The following is an 18,198-nucleotide window of genomic DNA, read 5'->3' as shown; positions in this document are numbered from 1 at the left end:
GTGATGACGTCTGACCCAAAAACATACTGGAAGTGTGGAGGAGTGCTGGGCACCCAGTAACAGAGGCTCAGTTAAAGCTAACGTGTCTGTCTGTGTGTTTGGGTCTGTAATACAGGATACCTGTCGCAGAGGAGCGGTTTGTCAGGAGGCCAGAGGAGTCGGGGGAGGGGAACACGCAGCGCACGACGCGAGCAAATCCTACTGTAAAAGCACCAAAGCGGGTGAGACTGGGGGGCGGGGCTTTAGAGCAGCTATTGAACATTCACGGACAGAAGCAAGAGCGAGGGGATCAGGCTTGGAGAAGAGACATTGAGCAGCAGCATTCCTGCCTAGCTGTATATTACACACCACTGAGAGAGAAGCCTTTAGTATGGGCCTCTGTCCTGGGTTATAGATGTTTAGTGTCCAGAGAGGTGTGGCCATGTCCACCTTGACTGTGTGTGAGTGTGTGTGTGTGTTTTCTCCAGCTCTGTCTGTGCTGACGGTGTGTAGAGCTCAGATCTTCAGCCCATACACTGGGCTCTGTGCTGAAGACGGACGTGTAACAGGCAAGGAACACCTCTGGTTCAGCCAACACCTAATCGGTAACACTTTACAATAAGGGTACATTAATAAGCATTAGTTAATGCATTATTAAGCATTAAGTAACAGTTAACTAATGTCTCTATTAACCATTTACTAATGTTATTTATGTTAACTAAGTTTAACTCAACTAACCCTAATCCTAACCTTAACTAAGGTATTAATTAACATTAGTTACCTAACCTAACCCTAAATAAGCATTAGTTAACAGTTAACTAATGTTTTTGTGACCCTTATTGTAAAGTGTGACCACCTAATCTCAGCCACCCCTAATCTCACACTATGCTAATCTCACCCTGCTCAATGACTGTACAAACACACATGTAAGGTGTCTGGTCACTTTTTCTTTTTTTCTGTTTTATAAAAAAAAAGCAACAGCATTTCTCAATTTGTACAAGGCCTCCATGTCACTGCAGAAGAAAGCCAGTTCCACTCCTCCACCCCTCCAATCAGGAGAGCAAAGAGGGCAGGGGGCGGAGTAAAGACAGAGACGCCAACGTGGGCGGGGCCTGAGAGAGAGGAAGGCCAGTTTGAGAGGGCGGGGCCAGGGGCAGGGCTGTGGTGTCAGTCAAAAATCACCATTACTAGCTGAAGGTGTGTCTCACTTTCTGGCACAGTGTACAAGCGGGGCCGCAATATTGACTTTAAAAACAGTTCTAATCCAAAATATTCTCTCTCGTTTGATACGTTTGGAACAGCCTTTTCTTTCAGCAGAGAGAGCTATTTACAACCTCCCAAGGCTTTGGTTGTGTTCAGAGCCTCAGTTCGAGCAGGCAGAGAGCCTAGTGTGACATGTTTACAGGCTGAGGAGCAGACAGGCCTGCAGTCATGGGGGCTTGGCTGGAGTGGTTCCGCTTATCTATGCAAACACACCACAGGGGGGCCTCCCTGCTTCTAAAATACAAATTTGGCTTTTTCTGGCTCTGTCATTTGGACCTTTGTTGTTGGTAGCTCTGCTTTCTAATCGCCCCGCTCTGCTCTACTCCTCCTCGTCCTCCTTCCCTTTATCCTTCTTGTCCTTCTTGTCCTTCTTCTTCTTTTTCTTCTTCTTGGCCTCCTCCTTTTTGCCGAAGGTGATGAAGTCGCTCTTGTCGTCCCCGGCGCCGGGGTCCTGGCGGATGGAGATGATGGCGGGGGAGCCGGGGATGATGAAGGCCTCCGGGGGGATCTCTCCAGGCCTCAGGGCCTGAGGGGGGCCGTAGCCCGGCCCCGCCCCATAGCGGAAGTGCCAGCTGTTACTGTTGATTCCAGCACCTACTGGGGGGGACAGCTCGCCCCCCTCCCCGTCTATGAGACAGACAGACAGACAGAGAGAGTTTTGGGAGGGGGGGGGGGGGGGGGGGGGGTGAGAGGGGCACAGAGAATAGATATCATCTTTTATTCATCTTCACCATCAACATCATCAATTCTGGTAGCTGCATCAAGTGCTAAATAAATTCCCACTGCGAGCCTTCGTGAACAGAAGCACAGGTGAGGCAGAGGTGAAGCTAAACTAAGAAAACATGCAATTATACAATGATGCAACCATGAAGGTGAACAAGAGAGAGAGAGAATGAAACCGAAAATGAGAACGAAGGTATAGAGAACAGATTAGAAAATGGGTGAAAGAGACCAAGAGAGGTGGAAGAGAGTGAAACTGGGAACGAGAGAATATGTGATGTGAAGAGATATGTTGATAGAGTGTGGGAGAGAGAGACAGAATAGCAGGCCAGAGACACAGAAAGAGAGTAGGAGCAATCGAGGAACTGGACCGCTGGTGAAAGAGAGGACAAGAGAGAGAGAGAGAGAGAGGAAAACAAAGGGGATGGGATGTGAAGTTGTGTGCAGGGCAGACAGTGCTCTCAAGCCCACACCAGTTTCCCACTGCTCTGACCTACTTCTCTCTCTCTCTCTCTCTCTCTCTCTCTCTCTCCCCATCTCTCCCTCTCTCTCTCTCTCCCTCTCTCTCTCTCTCTCTCTCTCTCATCCATCCCAGACCCTGGAAAGAGATTGTTTATTTAATTTGTAGGTTAATTATGAAAAGGCTGTTTGTATTCATCTAGAGCCTAGATGAATACAAATAATGTCCCAATGGGACATACAAACTGTGAATACAGTATGTGTGTATGTTTAATACAGTATGTGTGTATGTTTAATACAGTATGTGTGTATGTTTAATGTGACATATATGTATATAGAACACTGCAATATACTGAATGGTTCAGTAAAAGGGCAAAGCCTGAGCTCCCCAAAGCTTGATGGATCCAAGATGGCTGAAAAGAATAATGGATCAAGTAGACCGCTTAATACCTGTCCTGAATCATACAGTATGTGCACAATTGTATTTCTCTCCATCTCTCTCGTGGCTCTCAAAGGGAACGTTGCTTCAGGTTGACTGAACGTCGCCCCATTGAAGTTGTGGCAGAATCTTTTGTAAGTCTAGTTCCCAGCGGGGTGCCTAGAGGAGCAGACATGACGGGCTCGGCAGCAGCCTCTGTACCTCCAGTCATTTGAAGGGTTATTTCTAGCCCTGCTCTACCCTGCTAATAGCTTATTCCTGACTGCTAACATCCCATAATGATACAGGCTGGATTTGCTGCTAAGCAGGTTACCATGGCTGGTTGTAACCTCATTTCACTACCCAGTGTCCTACATTCACAGTACATTATTTCTTGTCCAAGCTGAGAGATCCCTGCTCAACCTGAATTCATTCTTTCTGCTCAACCTGAATTCATTCATTCTGACCTACACAAACACTAATGTTCTGTTCCTGTACCGTGCATACAGTAGGCTTAGGATTTTGTGAGGACATATTTCTACAACCTTGGGCCGTCCTGTGTCTCTATCTCTCCTCAACCCCCATCGTACTTCCTCCCCATCACGGCTCCACCCCTCTCTCCTCTCCTCACTAAACACCTATCCTTCTCTAGTCTCTCTCTCTCTCTCTCTCTCTCTCTCTCTCTCTCTCTCTACCTCACTCTATTTCTCTCTCTAATCTTCCATTCAGGGTATAAATGGTTATAAATGGTTGCCGTGGAAACTGTCCTCGCCCACTCCCTGCTGATGGAGGGCGGCGGTGCTGCAGCAATCTCTCAGTTAGACAGCGTTGCTTAGCAACAGGTCACATGGCGTTTCCTAGCAACAACGCTACCGCAAGGCCCTGCCAGTCCTGGACCTCTCTCCTCCTCCACCCCCCATCTCCCTCCTTCTCCTCCCCCCATCTCTCTCTCCTCCTCCACCCCCCATCTCTCTCCTTCTCTACCCCCCATCTCTCTCTCCTTCTCCACCCCCCATCTCTCTCGCCTCCTCCACCCCATCTCTCTCTCCTCCTCCACCCCCATCTCTCTCCTCCTCCACCCCCATCTCTCTCTCCTCATCCACCCCCATCTCTCTCTCCTCATCCACCCCCATCTCGCTCTCCTCCTCCACCCCCATCTCTCTCTCCTCATCCACCCCCATCTCTCTCTCCTCATCCACCCCCATCTCACTCTCCTTCTCCACCCCCCATATCTCTCATTCCCTCTCCATCCACCTGAGTGTCTTTCTGTCTCTCCCAGATCATTCTAGATGCCACTGTCTCTCACAGGAACTACCCCCACCATCACCACCACCACCACTGTAACCTGTACTCGATCCCCCTCTGGACTCCGTAGTGCAACCCCCCCCCTTCCCCCCCAAAAAAACGAATAGAGGAAGTCAACCACCTATTTCAAGTATACTGTATCATTATCACCTGGGTAATACATACGTGCACCGTTATAAAGGCCCCAATGCACAGCACTTTGACCCTCGACCCCTATCATCCATTCCAGAACTGCCTCATCCTGCACCCCGCTGGTCACAGAGCCCCTCCTAACCCTGCATGAGACCCTCCTCTGGGCCCCGCTGGTCACAGAGCCCCTCCTAACCCTGCATGAGACCCCCCCCCTGGGCCCCGCTGGTCACAGAGCCCCTCCTAACCCTGCAGGAGACCCCCCTCTCTGGTCACAGAGCCTCTCCTAACCCTGCAGGAGACCCCCCTCTCTGGTCACAGAGCCTCTCCTAACCCTGCAGGAGACCCCCCTCTCTGGTCACAGAGCCTCTCCTAACCCTGCAGGAGACCCCCCTCTCTGGTCACAGAGCCTCTCCTAACCCTGCATGAGACCCCCCCCTGGGCCCCGCTGGCGCTGAGAAGCCTGCGGCGTCTCTCTCCGCACGTCCTCTCTGCCTCCAGACACTATTGGATTCCCAGCAGGAGCGCAGCGTGGAAGCTTTCCGTACGCTCCACAAAACTGCAGCCAGGTAGAACAATCAATGGAGTTGATACACTCCCCGCCTCTCTCCATCTCTCCCTCCACTCACGTACTCTCTCTCTCCATCTCTCCCTCCACTCACGTACTCTCTCTCTCCATCTCTCCCTCCACTCACTTACTCTCTCCCTCCGTTCTCTCCCTCTACCCCCCCCCCACCCCATCTCTTTCTCTCTTCTATGCAGACTTGCACTAAGTAAAGCAGTTGTGCGTGCATGCATGCAAACACACACACACACACACACACTTCAGACTGTCACAGCGATGCTACAGTTGCCCGCCCTAGGGACCCACATCTGGTCTAGCTCCTCCCCTTACTGGACGGGGGATCGATGAGAGCCATGCATGGGCTGACAGTAGGAGGGGGGGGGGGAGCCAGCTGACAGGAACTCCAACCACCACCCAGATATTCTGATAGAACCTCAGCCACAAGAGCTTACCAGTCAACTGGCATCAAATCCCTTCCCCAGACCCACCTTCCCTCCCTCTTCCCTCTCTCTCTCTCTCTCATTCTAATCATCTTCGAAGGTAAACCCAGTGTGAACACAGTAGGGATCCAGCTTGTATCACACCTCTATTTTCAGCTGCCAGCGCTGCTTGCTGATCCAAATATAACTTTTTCTCTCACCTGCCAACCCATCCCAACTATGAGACAGTGCTGTTCACCTACAGTATCACGTTTATTCTGACTCACTTCTCCCCCTCTGAGCCATGTGACTGATGCCATGGCCCATATTTGGGATTCTGTGCCACTCCTTATTGGTTCCTCTCTGGGAGGACTATGTGTTGCTGTTGATCATTGGTCTCTCCAGGATGATGGCTGTGGAGTCCTAGCTACTGCAGTGTCTTCATCTGGAAGAGTAGGATGGAGGCATTCTAAAAGGTCACCTGCATGTGTCCCATCTGCCCAAATTATTTGTATTAATTTGCTGTCTTTTCAGATAACTGTATCCGGAAGAGAAGCAGACCGAATCCTGTGCACCCCAGGCCCACCCTACCCCCCCATCCCCCCCTACCCCCCCATCCCCCCCCCCCTCACCTGCAGCGCTGGACACCGTGGGCCAGTTCTGGACCAGCATCCCCTGGGCTCCCTGCATCACTGACGACTCCTCCATGTGGACCGAGCTGGAGACACAGATTCAAACAGGCCCATATGATAACAAACATGGCACTACAGTCAACGTTTCACATCACTAACAGCTTTGACTGGACTGAAAGAAATGCAGGCACCTGAATGCTTTAGTATTAACATCACAGTAGTAGTGACATCACAAACAACTGAAACAATAGACCCTTCTGATTGTCTTCCGGGATGATGTCATGATAAGTTGAGTGTAGGTCAAGTAAAAAAAAAAAAAATTTTATTAATGTCATATGCATTACTTTACACACCAAAAGATATTAATTGCATATGCATTACATTACTACACACACACACACAGACACACACACACACACACACCTTACAGCTCTAATTATTCCCTCTAGGCTGATGCCCAACATAATCAGTCTTTTTCTTGGGAATGCCCGGGAGCTGTGTGTCTCTATATCAGTTTGAAGTGATTTATTAAACTGATATAGAGACACATCAGTGTGTGTGTGTGAGTGTGTGTGTGTATGCGTGCGTGCGTGTGCATGTGTGTGCACGCGCGCAGACGTGAAAGCTTCGGTGCCTTGGTCTTCGCCCTGCCTGAGGGTATAGAGGCCTGTTTTTGAAACACTTCACCTCCCATTAAATGTGTTGACTGAGAGGCAGGGTGACGGAGGATACGTCCTGAGAGGCAGGGTGAGGACGGATACGTCCTGAGAGGCAGGGTGACGGAGGATACGTCCTGAGAGGCAGGGTGACAGCAGCGGATACGTCCTGAGAGGCAGGGTGACGGAGGATACGTACTGAGAGGCAGGGTGAGGACGGATACGTACTGAGAGGCAGGGTGACGGCGGATACGTCCTGAGAGGCAGGGTGAGGACGGATACGTCCTGAGAGGCAGGGTGACGGAGGATACGTCCTGAGAGGCAGGGTGATGGAGGATATGTCCTGAGAGGCAGGGTGAGGACGGATACGTCCTGAGAGGCAGGGTGACGGAGGATACGTCCTGAGAGGCAGGGTGAGGACGGATACGTCCTGAGAGGCAGGGTGACGGAGGATACGTCCTGAGAGGCAGGGTGACGGAGGATACGCCCACTAACCCAGCAGAGCAGAGGAGAGGGAAGACTAGGCAGGCACAGAGGCAGCAGGGGTTTCCCTGGCTCAGAATGGGTCTTTGTGGGGTGATACACACACTCATTTGGGGGGAAACCTCACGTTTTATGCCAAGTAGCCTACCAGAATATAGGCCTATATTCTTTGCTGTCGTTTTGACTGAGCTCACTTTTCACAATCGTGGGAAATCTCCCGACAGGACACAAATCTGATATGAACAGATGTTTAGGATACTGATAACCTGTCTATTAATCATCTTGATCACTAGTGGTCCAAGCCGTGGACAATGCAATGAAAGAGGGATGGGCTGCACTTGAAACAAGCTATCAAACTCATTTGGAGAGTATTTGAACTGCTATTTTTATTCTAAATGTTTAGCATTTTGGCACTGCTGATTTTCCTTTGGCTCTGGGTAAAATCTCTTTGGGGGGGTGGGGGGGGGTGCCAAAAATTCCTCTAAGCAGGAAAAACTCTGGGGCGGGGAAAGGGCTACCTCTTCAACACTCTTTCTACATGTTATGGTCTCTATAGAATGAAAATGAATTAACCTGATAACATCTTCCCACAGAGGTACATCATTCATCTTTTACCAAGTCGGACATACAGAAACCTAAAAGCATTAGCAGACACAGGGCATTGTTTGTAAAAAGAACAGTAAATATCATATCTGATGGAGAGCATGGCAGGCTCAGGCACACAGAGACCCAGACCCCATGTCTATGCATTCCCATGCATTATGAATGCCCAGCTGGGAGACATGTAGGGAAGTAGGTATCCTGACTGGGACCTCTGCAATGCAGCACTACTACAGCAGACGTGCACTGCTCTCTCTGCTCTAACTTGTGTGTGTGTGTGTGTGTTGTTGTGGAAACTTAACAGTGTTTAGAGCAGGCGTCTCAAACTCAAATTGGCTTGGGGCCACTGCTGGTATCGTCAACTCATAGGAGGGCCACGTCAACTTCAACTACTACTAACTATAAGAAAGTGAAATATTTCAGAAAATGACATTTTTCATTTCCATAACTAGACTCACAACTCAGTCTCTAAATGTTGCAAGACTATTCCATAACATTTTCATCATACAAATTCAAACCGGTTTCCATTCATTTTAATATATTTTAACAGTTAGTGCTGCAAATCATTTTTCCTTACTTTTATTTTATCTTGAATAGCCTACATTTGTACTACCTACTATTCTGTTTTAGCTGCAAGATGCATCACTACTGTAAGCCTGCCCTGGACTTGTAGCTACTTGCATTTATTAAAGTTCAAGTTTGTTTCCATTTCTTACCAGACACTTGAATACCTGTGTAGGCTACTACTCTATTTCTGGCTAGACACTTATCTTGAAAGACTGAGACATCAGCCCTCTCAGCTGTGTGGCTCGTTTTTCCTCTCGTCTCCCTATGACACTGTTCTCCATGTTTAGTAATGAAGAGCTCTTGACATTATATTCCTTCAGAACGGCGACTTTGTTCTTGCATATCAGGCAGGTAGCATTTCTATTGAACTCTACAAAAAATACTGCAATGTCCATCTTTCTTGAATCTGTCTATGTTCCTATCGTTAGTTAACCATGAAAACAGCCTCTCGGTGGCGAGCTGCATTCCGTTCATAGTTCATAGTCGCGTGCGGATTGATTGCACCTGTGACTGCATCGTTCACCTCGAGCGCTGTGCACAATAACAGAATTTCGCCCCATGTTTGAACGACTTGAATTTCGCATTGTAGGCCTGCCTGCCGGCGCCAACTATGAGAAATTATGTCGCGGGCCGGATGGAGGGGTGTGGCGGGCCGCAAATGGCCCACGAGTTTGAGATCCCTGGTTTAGAGGGTTGTTTGGCCGTAAGGTCAAGTTGGCTCGGCTGAGGAGAACAACAGGAAGAGAACAGCGAGCTCAGTTGAGGTCCCTAGTGAGTTGTGCACGTCAGAGCGTTCTAGACTGGAATGTCCCATTTCACAATATCTCTCAATAACAAGATTAATATCTACTCACATAAGTTCCAAGAAAACCATTAGCCTTATATGACGCACACAGTGCGTTTGAAGATCTGCATATAAAAGGTGATGAACCAGTTGGGCTGGGGGCTGTACATCAGAACAGTGTGAAGCTGTATTGAGTGTGTTACCGTCATAAATACCCATAAAGGCTGAACGACTTGGGTCTCCTGTGAAGTTTTGTACTATCACAAATTACCAACAGTGTGTGGTTACATATATGTACAGTACCGGTGCACGTCACTGTGAATACTGTCTCCCCATGCTCATTCTGGTTCCCTCCACATAGAACCCTAATATGAAAAACATGCAGAAGATGCTCTTCAGTCCTGTCCCTGACCCCTAACCCTGACCAGAACTTGGTCCCCAAGCGTCACTGACGAGGCTGCCCACTGCTCCTGGCTGCCCCTGGAGGAGGACAGCTTGGATGGGAGAAATGCAGAGGATAAATTCCACCGGCTTGGACCGCAGATGCATGAATGTGTGTGTGTGTGTGTGTGTGTGTTGTGTGTCGCTGCTCATCACGTGTGTTTGTGTATCACTGCCGTGTGGCTAAAAAAAGACCCCTGATGTCCTGTAACTATTAAAATTATGCTGAATTATTATAGCGTATACCCCAAGAAGAGCCTATAGGACGAGTGTGGGTTTAGGGCTTAGGGTGTGGATTGGTATAGACTGAAGCTGTTTGCTGGGTTAATGAGGGGGGGGGTGGGTAGCGAGATCCGGGGGACAAAGATAACGTTAGACGAGACGAGAGAGCGCGTGGGATGAAGTGGTTTGCATGGTGTGTTGTGTAGTACTGTACAGTACAGTAGGTGCAGATTGAGAGAGTGAGTGGGTGGGGTGGGCCAGAAATGGTGTCAAGATTGGGTATGTACTGTTACTGTATGTGGGTCAACGCATAAGCAAGTGAATACTGTACACAGGTAGATTGTGTGCATGTTACAGACACTGCCATTTTAAACTGTGCAGCCGTAATATACAGTACCAAGACGGAAGATATCAATTATTAATTGTAATTTATGTTTCTATGACATTGATACACTGTCACCATAAAGTGCAAGACCAAATTCAACACACTTAAACATCACCACGTGCTTAAGTGCAGTACAAGTGACCCCGGACCACACATCCAAGACCTGTGAACCCAGACCAAAGCTCTGAGGTGCTAGAGACGATGAGCATCGCCTGTCTCACTATGATGTTGTGAGCAACCCCCCCCCCCCCCCATCGATCGTCATACTGTAACAGCGCTGTTATTTATGGTGACATGTCCTCTGCAGTCTGTGTTCACACCCTCTCCCGTGAAGGACACGCCCAGGGGGGCGAGCTCATTAACACGTTCCCTTAACTGAGGAAGGAGTCTGTGGCCCTGCACTGTGTGTGTGTGTGTGTGTGATTATCTGTGTCTAAGAAGGCCCGTAATCAGTCCATCAGCTTTGTCCTTCACGACTCCCGCTGAAGGTCTGTATGTGGGGGGCGTGGCGCTCGGGACGTAGATGACCTATATATACCAACGCATTGCAGCGCAGCACAACTACCGGGGCTGGTACTGTTCACACTGTGTGTGTGTGTGTGTGTGTGTGTTCCCTTGATTTTTGTAGGCGAAGAATCATCCGTTGTGTGTGTGTGTGTGCGCATGTGTGTGTATGGCCCCCTAGAGCACAGGCAGCTGTCCCATATAGGAGGGGACGGGGCTGAGGGGTCAGACATGTGGAGGAGCTGCCAGTGGTCAGGGTGGCTGTAGCTGGGTGAGCTCTTGTGATCTGTCATGTCTTCTGCAGTCTACAGACTGAGCTCTGCCTCCCAGCCTCACTGGTATCATACTGGCACCCATGGTGGGTGTGAAGACTGCTGGTCACCTACTGGCACCCATGGTGGGTCTGAAGACTGCTGGTAACCTACTGGCACCCATGGTGGGTCTGAAGACTTTGGCACCCAGGGTGGGTCTGAAGGCTTTGGCACCCAGGGTGGGTCTGAAGGCTTTGGCACCCAGGGTGGGTCTGAAGGCTTTGGCACCCAGGGGGGGTCTGAAGGCTTTGGCACCCAGGGTGGGTCTGAAGGCTTTGGCACCCATGGTGGGTTTGAAGGATTTTTTTTCTCTCTCTCTTTTTTAGCTTTCAGGCTACTCATGAACATCGGCTTTTATGCTAGAATGGCATGTCAATTAAAATCAATGAGTCATCAAATCACTTTAATGAGTAGAAAGACGGCGGGGGGAAGTATTTCACCATGGCAAAGAAGGAGCCATATAGCGATAGGCTGGTTCATCCTGGGTATTTTAAATCCCTGGTAAAACGGAGAAAAGAAAATGCTTACCTCTGCATACCCGCCCTCAAAGACGCAGAGTAACGCCAGTCAGCATTCGGGGCTTTTGGCTGAGAGACAGACGGAGAGAGAGAGAGGGGGGGGGGAGGTGGAGAGAGAGAGAAAGAGTGAGATGAGAGGGGGGGGGGAGGGGGGGGTATAGAGGTAGGTAAGTTTGATATAAAGTACAGTAGAGTGAGACCAGACCAGATAGTGTAAGGTCTCATCAATTTATCATGTAGCACATCTCAGCTATGCATCCTGAAAGGAGCACTGCAGTCCAGTAAGACAGTGTGTCTGCCATCACTCACACACACACACACACACACACACACACACACACCCTTTATCACTCTCAGCAATTACTTTGAGAGACACGCTCAGTGGTATAGTGGAGGGTATACAGAGGTATATGGAGTATAGCTACCTCTTTATCTATGTACCCACAGTATACCCACTTCTTCAAATGTAAAACCTGTAACATTTCTGCTACAGTATACACACTTCTTTAGTCAGAATATATCCACTTCTTTACTCACCACTACATGCCTGGACACACTGATATAGTGTGTGTGTGTGTGTGTGTGTGTGTGTGTGTGTGTGTGTGTGTGTGTGTGTGTGTGTGTGTGTGTGTGAGAGAGAGAGAGAGAGAGAGTGCTGTGGGCTCTGAGCTGCCAGCAGTCCTCTGCTAAATTACTGTCTCCTCAGTCACACTGCAGCTGGGTGTCAGGGCTAATCCAATCAGCTAGAGCCTCTGTCACCAGGGCAACCACATCCCCCAACCCTGTTCATGTTGGACGGGGGTGAAGGGCGGGTCTTTCATTGACGTTCCCCGTGTGCAATATGTACAGTATTGTTGCACTTGACCTAAGTGTTTACACCTGCATGTCACTTTTCGCAAGTTTGAAACATTGCATGAACACCTTGACTGCATCCACCAACAACGTCAAGGGAGAGTGGTGGTCAGAGTGTCTCAGCTGGAGACTCCAGCCCCTGTTCAAACATGCGTCCCAGTTAAAGACGGTACATTATGTTCTTTAATCAGATCTGTTCCGCAGGGAAGTATCCACTGCTCCAAGACACAGCATCTCTGACTGAATCTAATTTGTGGGGCGAGGAAACAGGAGCTGGAGGTTAATCTAATTTCCACTTCCACTTTTATCTTGGCCAGACCTTTCCTTTGCTTATTACTCCTGCACCACCGGCGCTGTCTGGCGGGGGGAACTAACATGACCCATCCAGAGCCAGACTCCCACCTCTCCAGCCTCGCAAGCCAACCCCCGTGGCATCAATGCGTGAGACAGCAAGACATCAGATCGTACGCGAGCCCATCAGAGCAGCCCATATCTCCGCTCGTTGGAGTAAGCATGAGTTCACGCCAATTAAACGGGTACAGAAATACAACTAATTGTAAACGGACGGAAAAACGTGGCAGCAAAACTGGAGCATGCATGGATTAAAAAGAAGCCCTCGCTGATTAGCCCCATTTACACTACCCGTGAACGCAAAATCCCGTAAGCGCTCGTCTGATTCTGAAGACAATGAGACACTTGCTGGAAGTCTTCCTGAGGTTAACAGACAATCCCAATAAGACTTCAGACTATGACTTCCTGTGAGGAACACATTCATCCTCTGTAATAATTCAGAGCCCATTTTATTCCAGCCATTTAATTCTAGTGGCTCTCATGTTGGTACTTTCCTACAGCAATGAGCCTCGACTGCTGAGCTGTGATCTCACATGAACATGAATGCCAACGCTTTCCTAGGGCAGCACACAGCCTTCGTGAATGGGGTCTACTGAGAAGACACTAGGGAATACTACTGTAGGGTGAACATAGATATCTATCGGCAGACGGCGAACAAAGCTTGTGATTAGTCGAACGCACGCAAGAAATCACACGCATGCACTCAAACACACACACCAGCACAACACACACACACACACAATAGGATAGCGACAGTAGACAGGCAATGAGAGCCTCAGCCTGACAGTGAGATATGACAAAGCCAAATCCACTTGGACAGACTCAGCCAGCGGAGTCAAAGTGACCAAGCCCTGAGTGGACACTGTACTGTGATGACAACATCTAACCGAAGCACGAATCCCCAAATCATCAGAAATACACAGCCTGACATTGATGGAGTATAAGTGCTGAGCAGAGAGGAGTTGAACTACACTGTTGGCTAGGATGGAAGTTGGACCAGAAGAACAGATCACACATTCACACTCTCTGAATGTACTGTATGAACAAAATAAAAAAAGAAGAAACAGACAGATTCAACTGCCACTGAGATACAGTGTTCAGGGTTCCTTGTTCCCTAATGGTACGGAGTGTAATGGAATGTGTAACCTGTCATGGTGGCACTGTTGTGAATAAATGAGACTTAAAAACCTGACACACCTCTGGACAGACTTGCATCGAGGCGTCGGGCATGCTCAGCCTCCGTACGAAGCCACTCCCACCGGTGAAGAACCGCTCGGAACCCCAGGTGCCACTGATTGGACGGCCCGTGTTGTAGAACATGAAGGTGTCGCTGCCCGAGGTGGCCGTCAGACACGTCTTGTAGCAGTACGTTTTGGTCATCGAGCCGTTCCCTCGCACCTCGATGTAGTGCGGCTCAACTTTGAGGTCTCTCCGTAGGACCACGTTGTTGTTAGGCTGCGCCCCGCCTCCCCCACCGGCGGCCATGCCACTCCCGCCATCAGGTGGGGGCTTCTGGGACACACAGCAGGGGGAGCAGGAGCCAGGCTGGGTGCAGTAGGCATGGCAGCGTACAATGGCCAGCACCACCACAGTCACCAGGAACACAAAGGTGGTGGCACTCAGGGCCACGATCAGGTAGAGCGTCACCTTGGAGAAGAGCAGGGTACTGTGGGGTCGGATGATCCTCTTGGGGTCAGGGGTCACCTTAGGCGGCACCTCCATGACGGCCACGTTGATGGTGGCGGTGGACGAGAGCGCCGGCTGGCCATGGTCACGCACCAGCACGGTCAGACTGAAGGAGGTGGAGTTGTCCTCGAGGACGCGGCGCGTGGTGCGGATCTCGCCGGTGTGCTCATGCACCTTGAACAGGTCCAGGTCCGTGGCCTGCTCCAGCACGTAGATCAGCCAGGCGTTTGGGCCTGCGTCCGCGTCGTACGCCACCACCTTGGTCACCAGGGCCCCGGGCTCGGCGTTCTTCAGCACCGTCTCTATGGAGCGCGTGCCGTTGCGTGGGGGGTTGACGATCTCTGGCACGTGGTCGTTCTGGTCCATGATGTAGATGTAAACGGTCGCCACCCGGCTGAGCGGCGGGACGCCCCCGTCTTGAGCTTTGACCTGGAAGTGGAACTCCTGGAGTGACTCATAGTCAAAGGCGCGCAAGGCGTAGGCCTCGCCCGTGTCCGCCTTCACGGACACGTAGGAGGTGACGGGGATGCCGTGGTTGTTGTCGTTGAGGACGGTGTAGCTGATGCGGGCGTTCTCGTTGATGTCCGAGTCCTGGGCTTTCACCGTGCATAGGGAGGCCCCGGGCGCGTTGTTCTCCGTCACGTAGACGGTGTAGGAGGTCTGCTCGAACCGCGGCGGGTTGTCGTTGACGTCGGCCACGTCCACCTGGATGGTCTTCTGCGAGGAGAGGGGCGGGGTGCCGCCATCCGTGGCGCTGAGCGTGACGTTGTAGGCGGCGGTGGTCTCGCGGTCCAGGAAGGCGGAGGTGACTAAGGTGTAGTAGTTCCTGAAGGACTTGATCTTAAAGGGGAGGCCAGGGGGGATTTCCAGGCTCACCTGTTTGTTGGCGCCAGAATCCCTGTCAGTCACACTGATGAGAGCTACCACAGTGTCAGCACGGGCGTCCTCCCTCACTGGGCTTGACAGAGATGACAGCACTATCTCAGGGACATTGTCGTTCACATCCACCACCTCCACCACCACCTTACAATGGGCTGCTACTGCTCCGGGGCCCTTGTCCATAGCTTGAATGTACATCTCATAGGAGTTAGTCTCTTCATAGTCCACGTTGTTCTTTACTCTGATCTCCCCCGTGTTTGTGTCCATGGAGAACATCTGTCTGACTCTCTCAGGTGTGTAGCTACTGAAGGAGTAATACACCTCCCCGTTGGTGCCCTCGTCGAGGTCTGTGGCGTTCAGCTTGATTACCAGGGTGTTTTTAGGGGAATTTTCTAGTACTTTCACTTTGTAAACTGAGCTGTCGAATAAGGGGACATTGTCGTTTGAATCCACAACCTGCACGTTGATTTTAGCGGTACCGGTTTTTGCTGGTGACCCGCCGTCCACAGCGGTCAGTATTAATTGGTGGTAAGGCGTCTGCTCGCGGTCAAGGGGCTTTTTGAGCACCAGCTCGATGTGCTTGCTATTCAGAGAGGGTTTATTGGAATCCAGCGCAAAGTGTTCGTTTGGGCTGAGTCGATACTGACGAACAGAATTTGATCCCACGTCCGGATCCTGTGCATTTTCAATAGGGAAGCGAGACCCTGGTAAAGCAGACTCTGTAATTTCCAGTTGATATTCGTCTCTAGGGAACTGCGGCGCATTGTCATTCGCATCCACAATCTCCACCTCGACATTGTGGACCTCGGAGGGGTTTTCAACAAGCACCTCTAAATGTATAAAACAGGTGCTGCTCAAATCACATAGAGTCTCTCTGTCTATTCTCTCATTGACAAGTAATTTTCCATTTTTGGGGTTGACATCCACATACCTCTTTCCGCTATTGGAGGTTACCTTTATCTTTCGGGTGGAGAGCGTTCGGATATCCAACCCCAAGTCCTGCACGAGATCTCCAACCAGTGCCCCATTTTCTAATTCTTCCGGAATGGTGTAACGTAATTGTCCAAATGAAAGGCCACAACATAAGAAAAATACAACAAAAAATAGAGGCACATTGTTCCCTATACTGTTACATATCCCTACAACAGCCATTGCAAGCTCATAGGATCCGCAGACGGATTAAACAATGCTTTCCGCCTTTTAGCTTGCAGAATCTTGCCTCCCACCACCGCATTAAAATAGGCTAATTGGTTTCCCGAGAGGCACAAGAGGAGCGGCACATCCATTCCGGTATCTGTTTGAAGGTATACCTCTCCATTGCATCCATGTTTCCTTTGTCCATGCAGCCTTTTTTCTCTCTCCCCTGCGCGCGGCTGACGGGTGTGTTTCCCTGCTGCCACTGGTGTTGCGCATCTCGCGCGCACGCTCGCTCTCCTCTCCTCTTCTCCCTCCCCACTGGCGCAACCGCCCCTCCCCATCCATTTTCTCTCTCTCTCTCTCTCTCCCTCTCTCTCTCTCTCTCTCTCTCTCTCCCTCTCTCCCTCTCTCTCTCCCTCTCTCTCTCTCTCTCTCTCTCTCCCTCTCTCCCTCTCTCTCTCCCTCTCTCTCTCCCTCTCTCTCTCCCTCTCTCTCCATCGTCCTGTGTGATTGTATTGGCGCCAAGCGGGGGAGGGGCTGCGTGCTTAAGAAGGCTGGCTGCATTTCAGCACCTTAAGGAAAAGAACGGAGACTGGATACCCCACCAAAACCAACAGTCCAATGGGGACACAACAACCTCCACATCTATCCTTGAAAATGCGCTTGATAGACCTCTCGCCTGGCACCGTCTTATTAATATTAATCAAAATTGCAATTACTAAGTGCTGTGGAGGAATACCCTTCAGTCGAATGTAACACATTCAAATTCCCTCAAAAAAGCATACATGCTTTCTCATGGGATTGCATTTGTCCTCAGTCTGAATTAGAGTAGCTATAGCAGCTTTATCTCCTATACGGCGACTCTGGCTACAGTATATCTAACACCACCTCCACATAAGGGCAGGGCGCACAGGCTGACCACACACTCGCTGACATTCACAACCTTCTCCAACACAGGGATTGTTGTCAGTGGCCGATCCCGGAGAGACAACTCATGTAATCACATCTAAAGATGCCCGTGGCGGTGACCCCAATAAACCAGACGTCTCAGCCTCTGTGTCACCGAGGAGCGCACAACTGTGCTTGCATATCATCTCCGCTACGCCAATTAGCCGTTCAGTCCACCCCTGTCTCCCACATGACCACAATCATCCTCCTCCTCCTCATCATCATCATCGCCGTCATCATGGTCACCATGCTTGACTGGAGACAGCCCATGAAGGTCACTCGGGTGTATCCGCCCGAGGTGTGCTGTCTGTGCATCCATCAACAAATGTGTCTGTCACTCTGAAACTGATGCTAATGTAACTGTTGCTAGTTCCTTTTTTGCACTGGCAGGATCCACAGTAAAATGTTTGTAAGTATGCCCCATATTATCAATAAAAACAAAAGTACTTTGGCCCTTGGCCTGGTCCTTGCCATTAACCCTGGTTTGCTTTTGGCAAAACCATAAGGTCATCAGATACAGTACCAGCGGAGATCATGTTGCTAAGGTCATTTGTTGGGGTGATGACATCAGCAAATTGATTTCAGGCAAAGCCATTGCAATTTGAGTAGCCAGTCACCAGATCAATCTGAATACATTTTGCCTCTTAATGGTTTTTGCAGTATATAATATGCCTTAGAAATAATCGGAATGAATATTGATTGATGTGAAGGTATGTGTGTGTGTGTGTGAGAGAGAGAGAGAGAGAGAGAGAGAGAGAGAGAGAGAGAGAGAAAGAGAGGTGGATGCAGGGATCAACCGTAGCTCTGTCCCGTCAGGCCACCTGTCAGTTTGACCCCAGGCGGAGTGCATCAGCGTGAGGACTGATCTCTCAGGAAGGACCTGGGTGAATCATTCCAGCAGGAAGCTGACGACTGCAGACCAATGATTCACTGAGCAGCCCACACATCCACATCTGCAGTCCTCTACTCTACTGGCCAACCAAGA

General features: G+C 50.1%; 1 protein-coding gene across 1 annotated transcript; it reads right to left on the bottom strand.

Moving 5' to 3' along the window:
• Positions 1-1,561: 1,561 nt before the first annotated feature.
• On the bottom strand, positions 1,562-16,280 carry LOC311318225 (protocadherin alpha-C2-like; the record flags this gene model as incomplete). Its single annotated transcript, XM_084449488.1, has 4 exons — positions 1,562-1,869; positions 5,890-5,975; positions 11,371-11,429; positions 13,761-16,280. 4 exons carry the CDS (start codon positions 16,278-16,280, stop codon positions 1,562-1,564), a joined length of 2,973 nt encoding a protein of 990 aa, XP_084305614.1.
• Positions 16,281-18,198: the final 1,918 nt, after the last annotated feature.

The sequence above is a fragment of the Borostomias antarcticus genome (genome assembly GCF_949987555.1).
Source record: "Borostomias antarcticus genome assembly, chromosome: 15".
Classification (NCBI taxonomy): Eukaryota; Metazoa; Chordata; class Actinopteri; order Stomiiformes; family Stomiidae; genus Borostomias; species Borostomias antarcticus.
The sequence above is the reverse complement of the archived record's forward strand: the minus strand, read 5'-3'. Positions and strand labels throughout refer to the sequence as shown.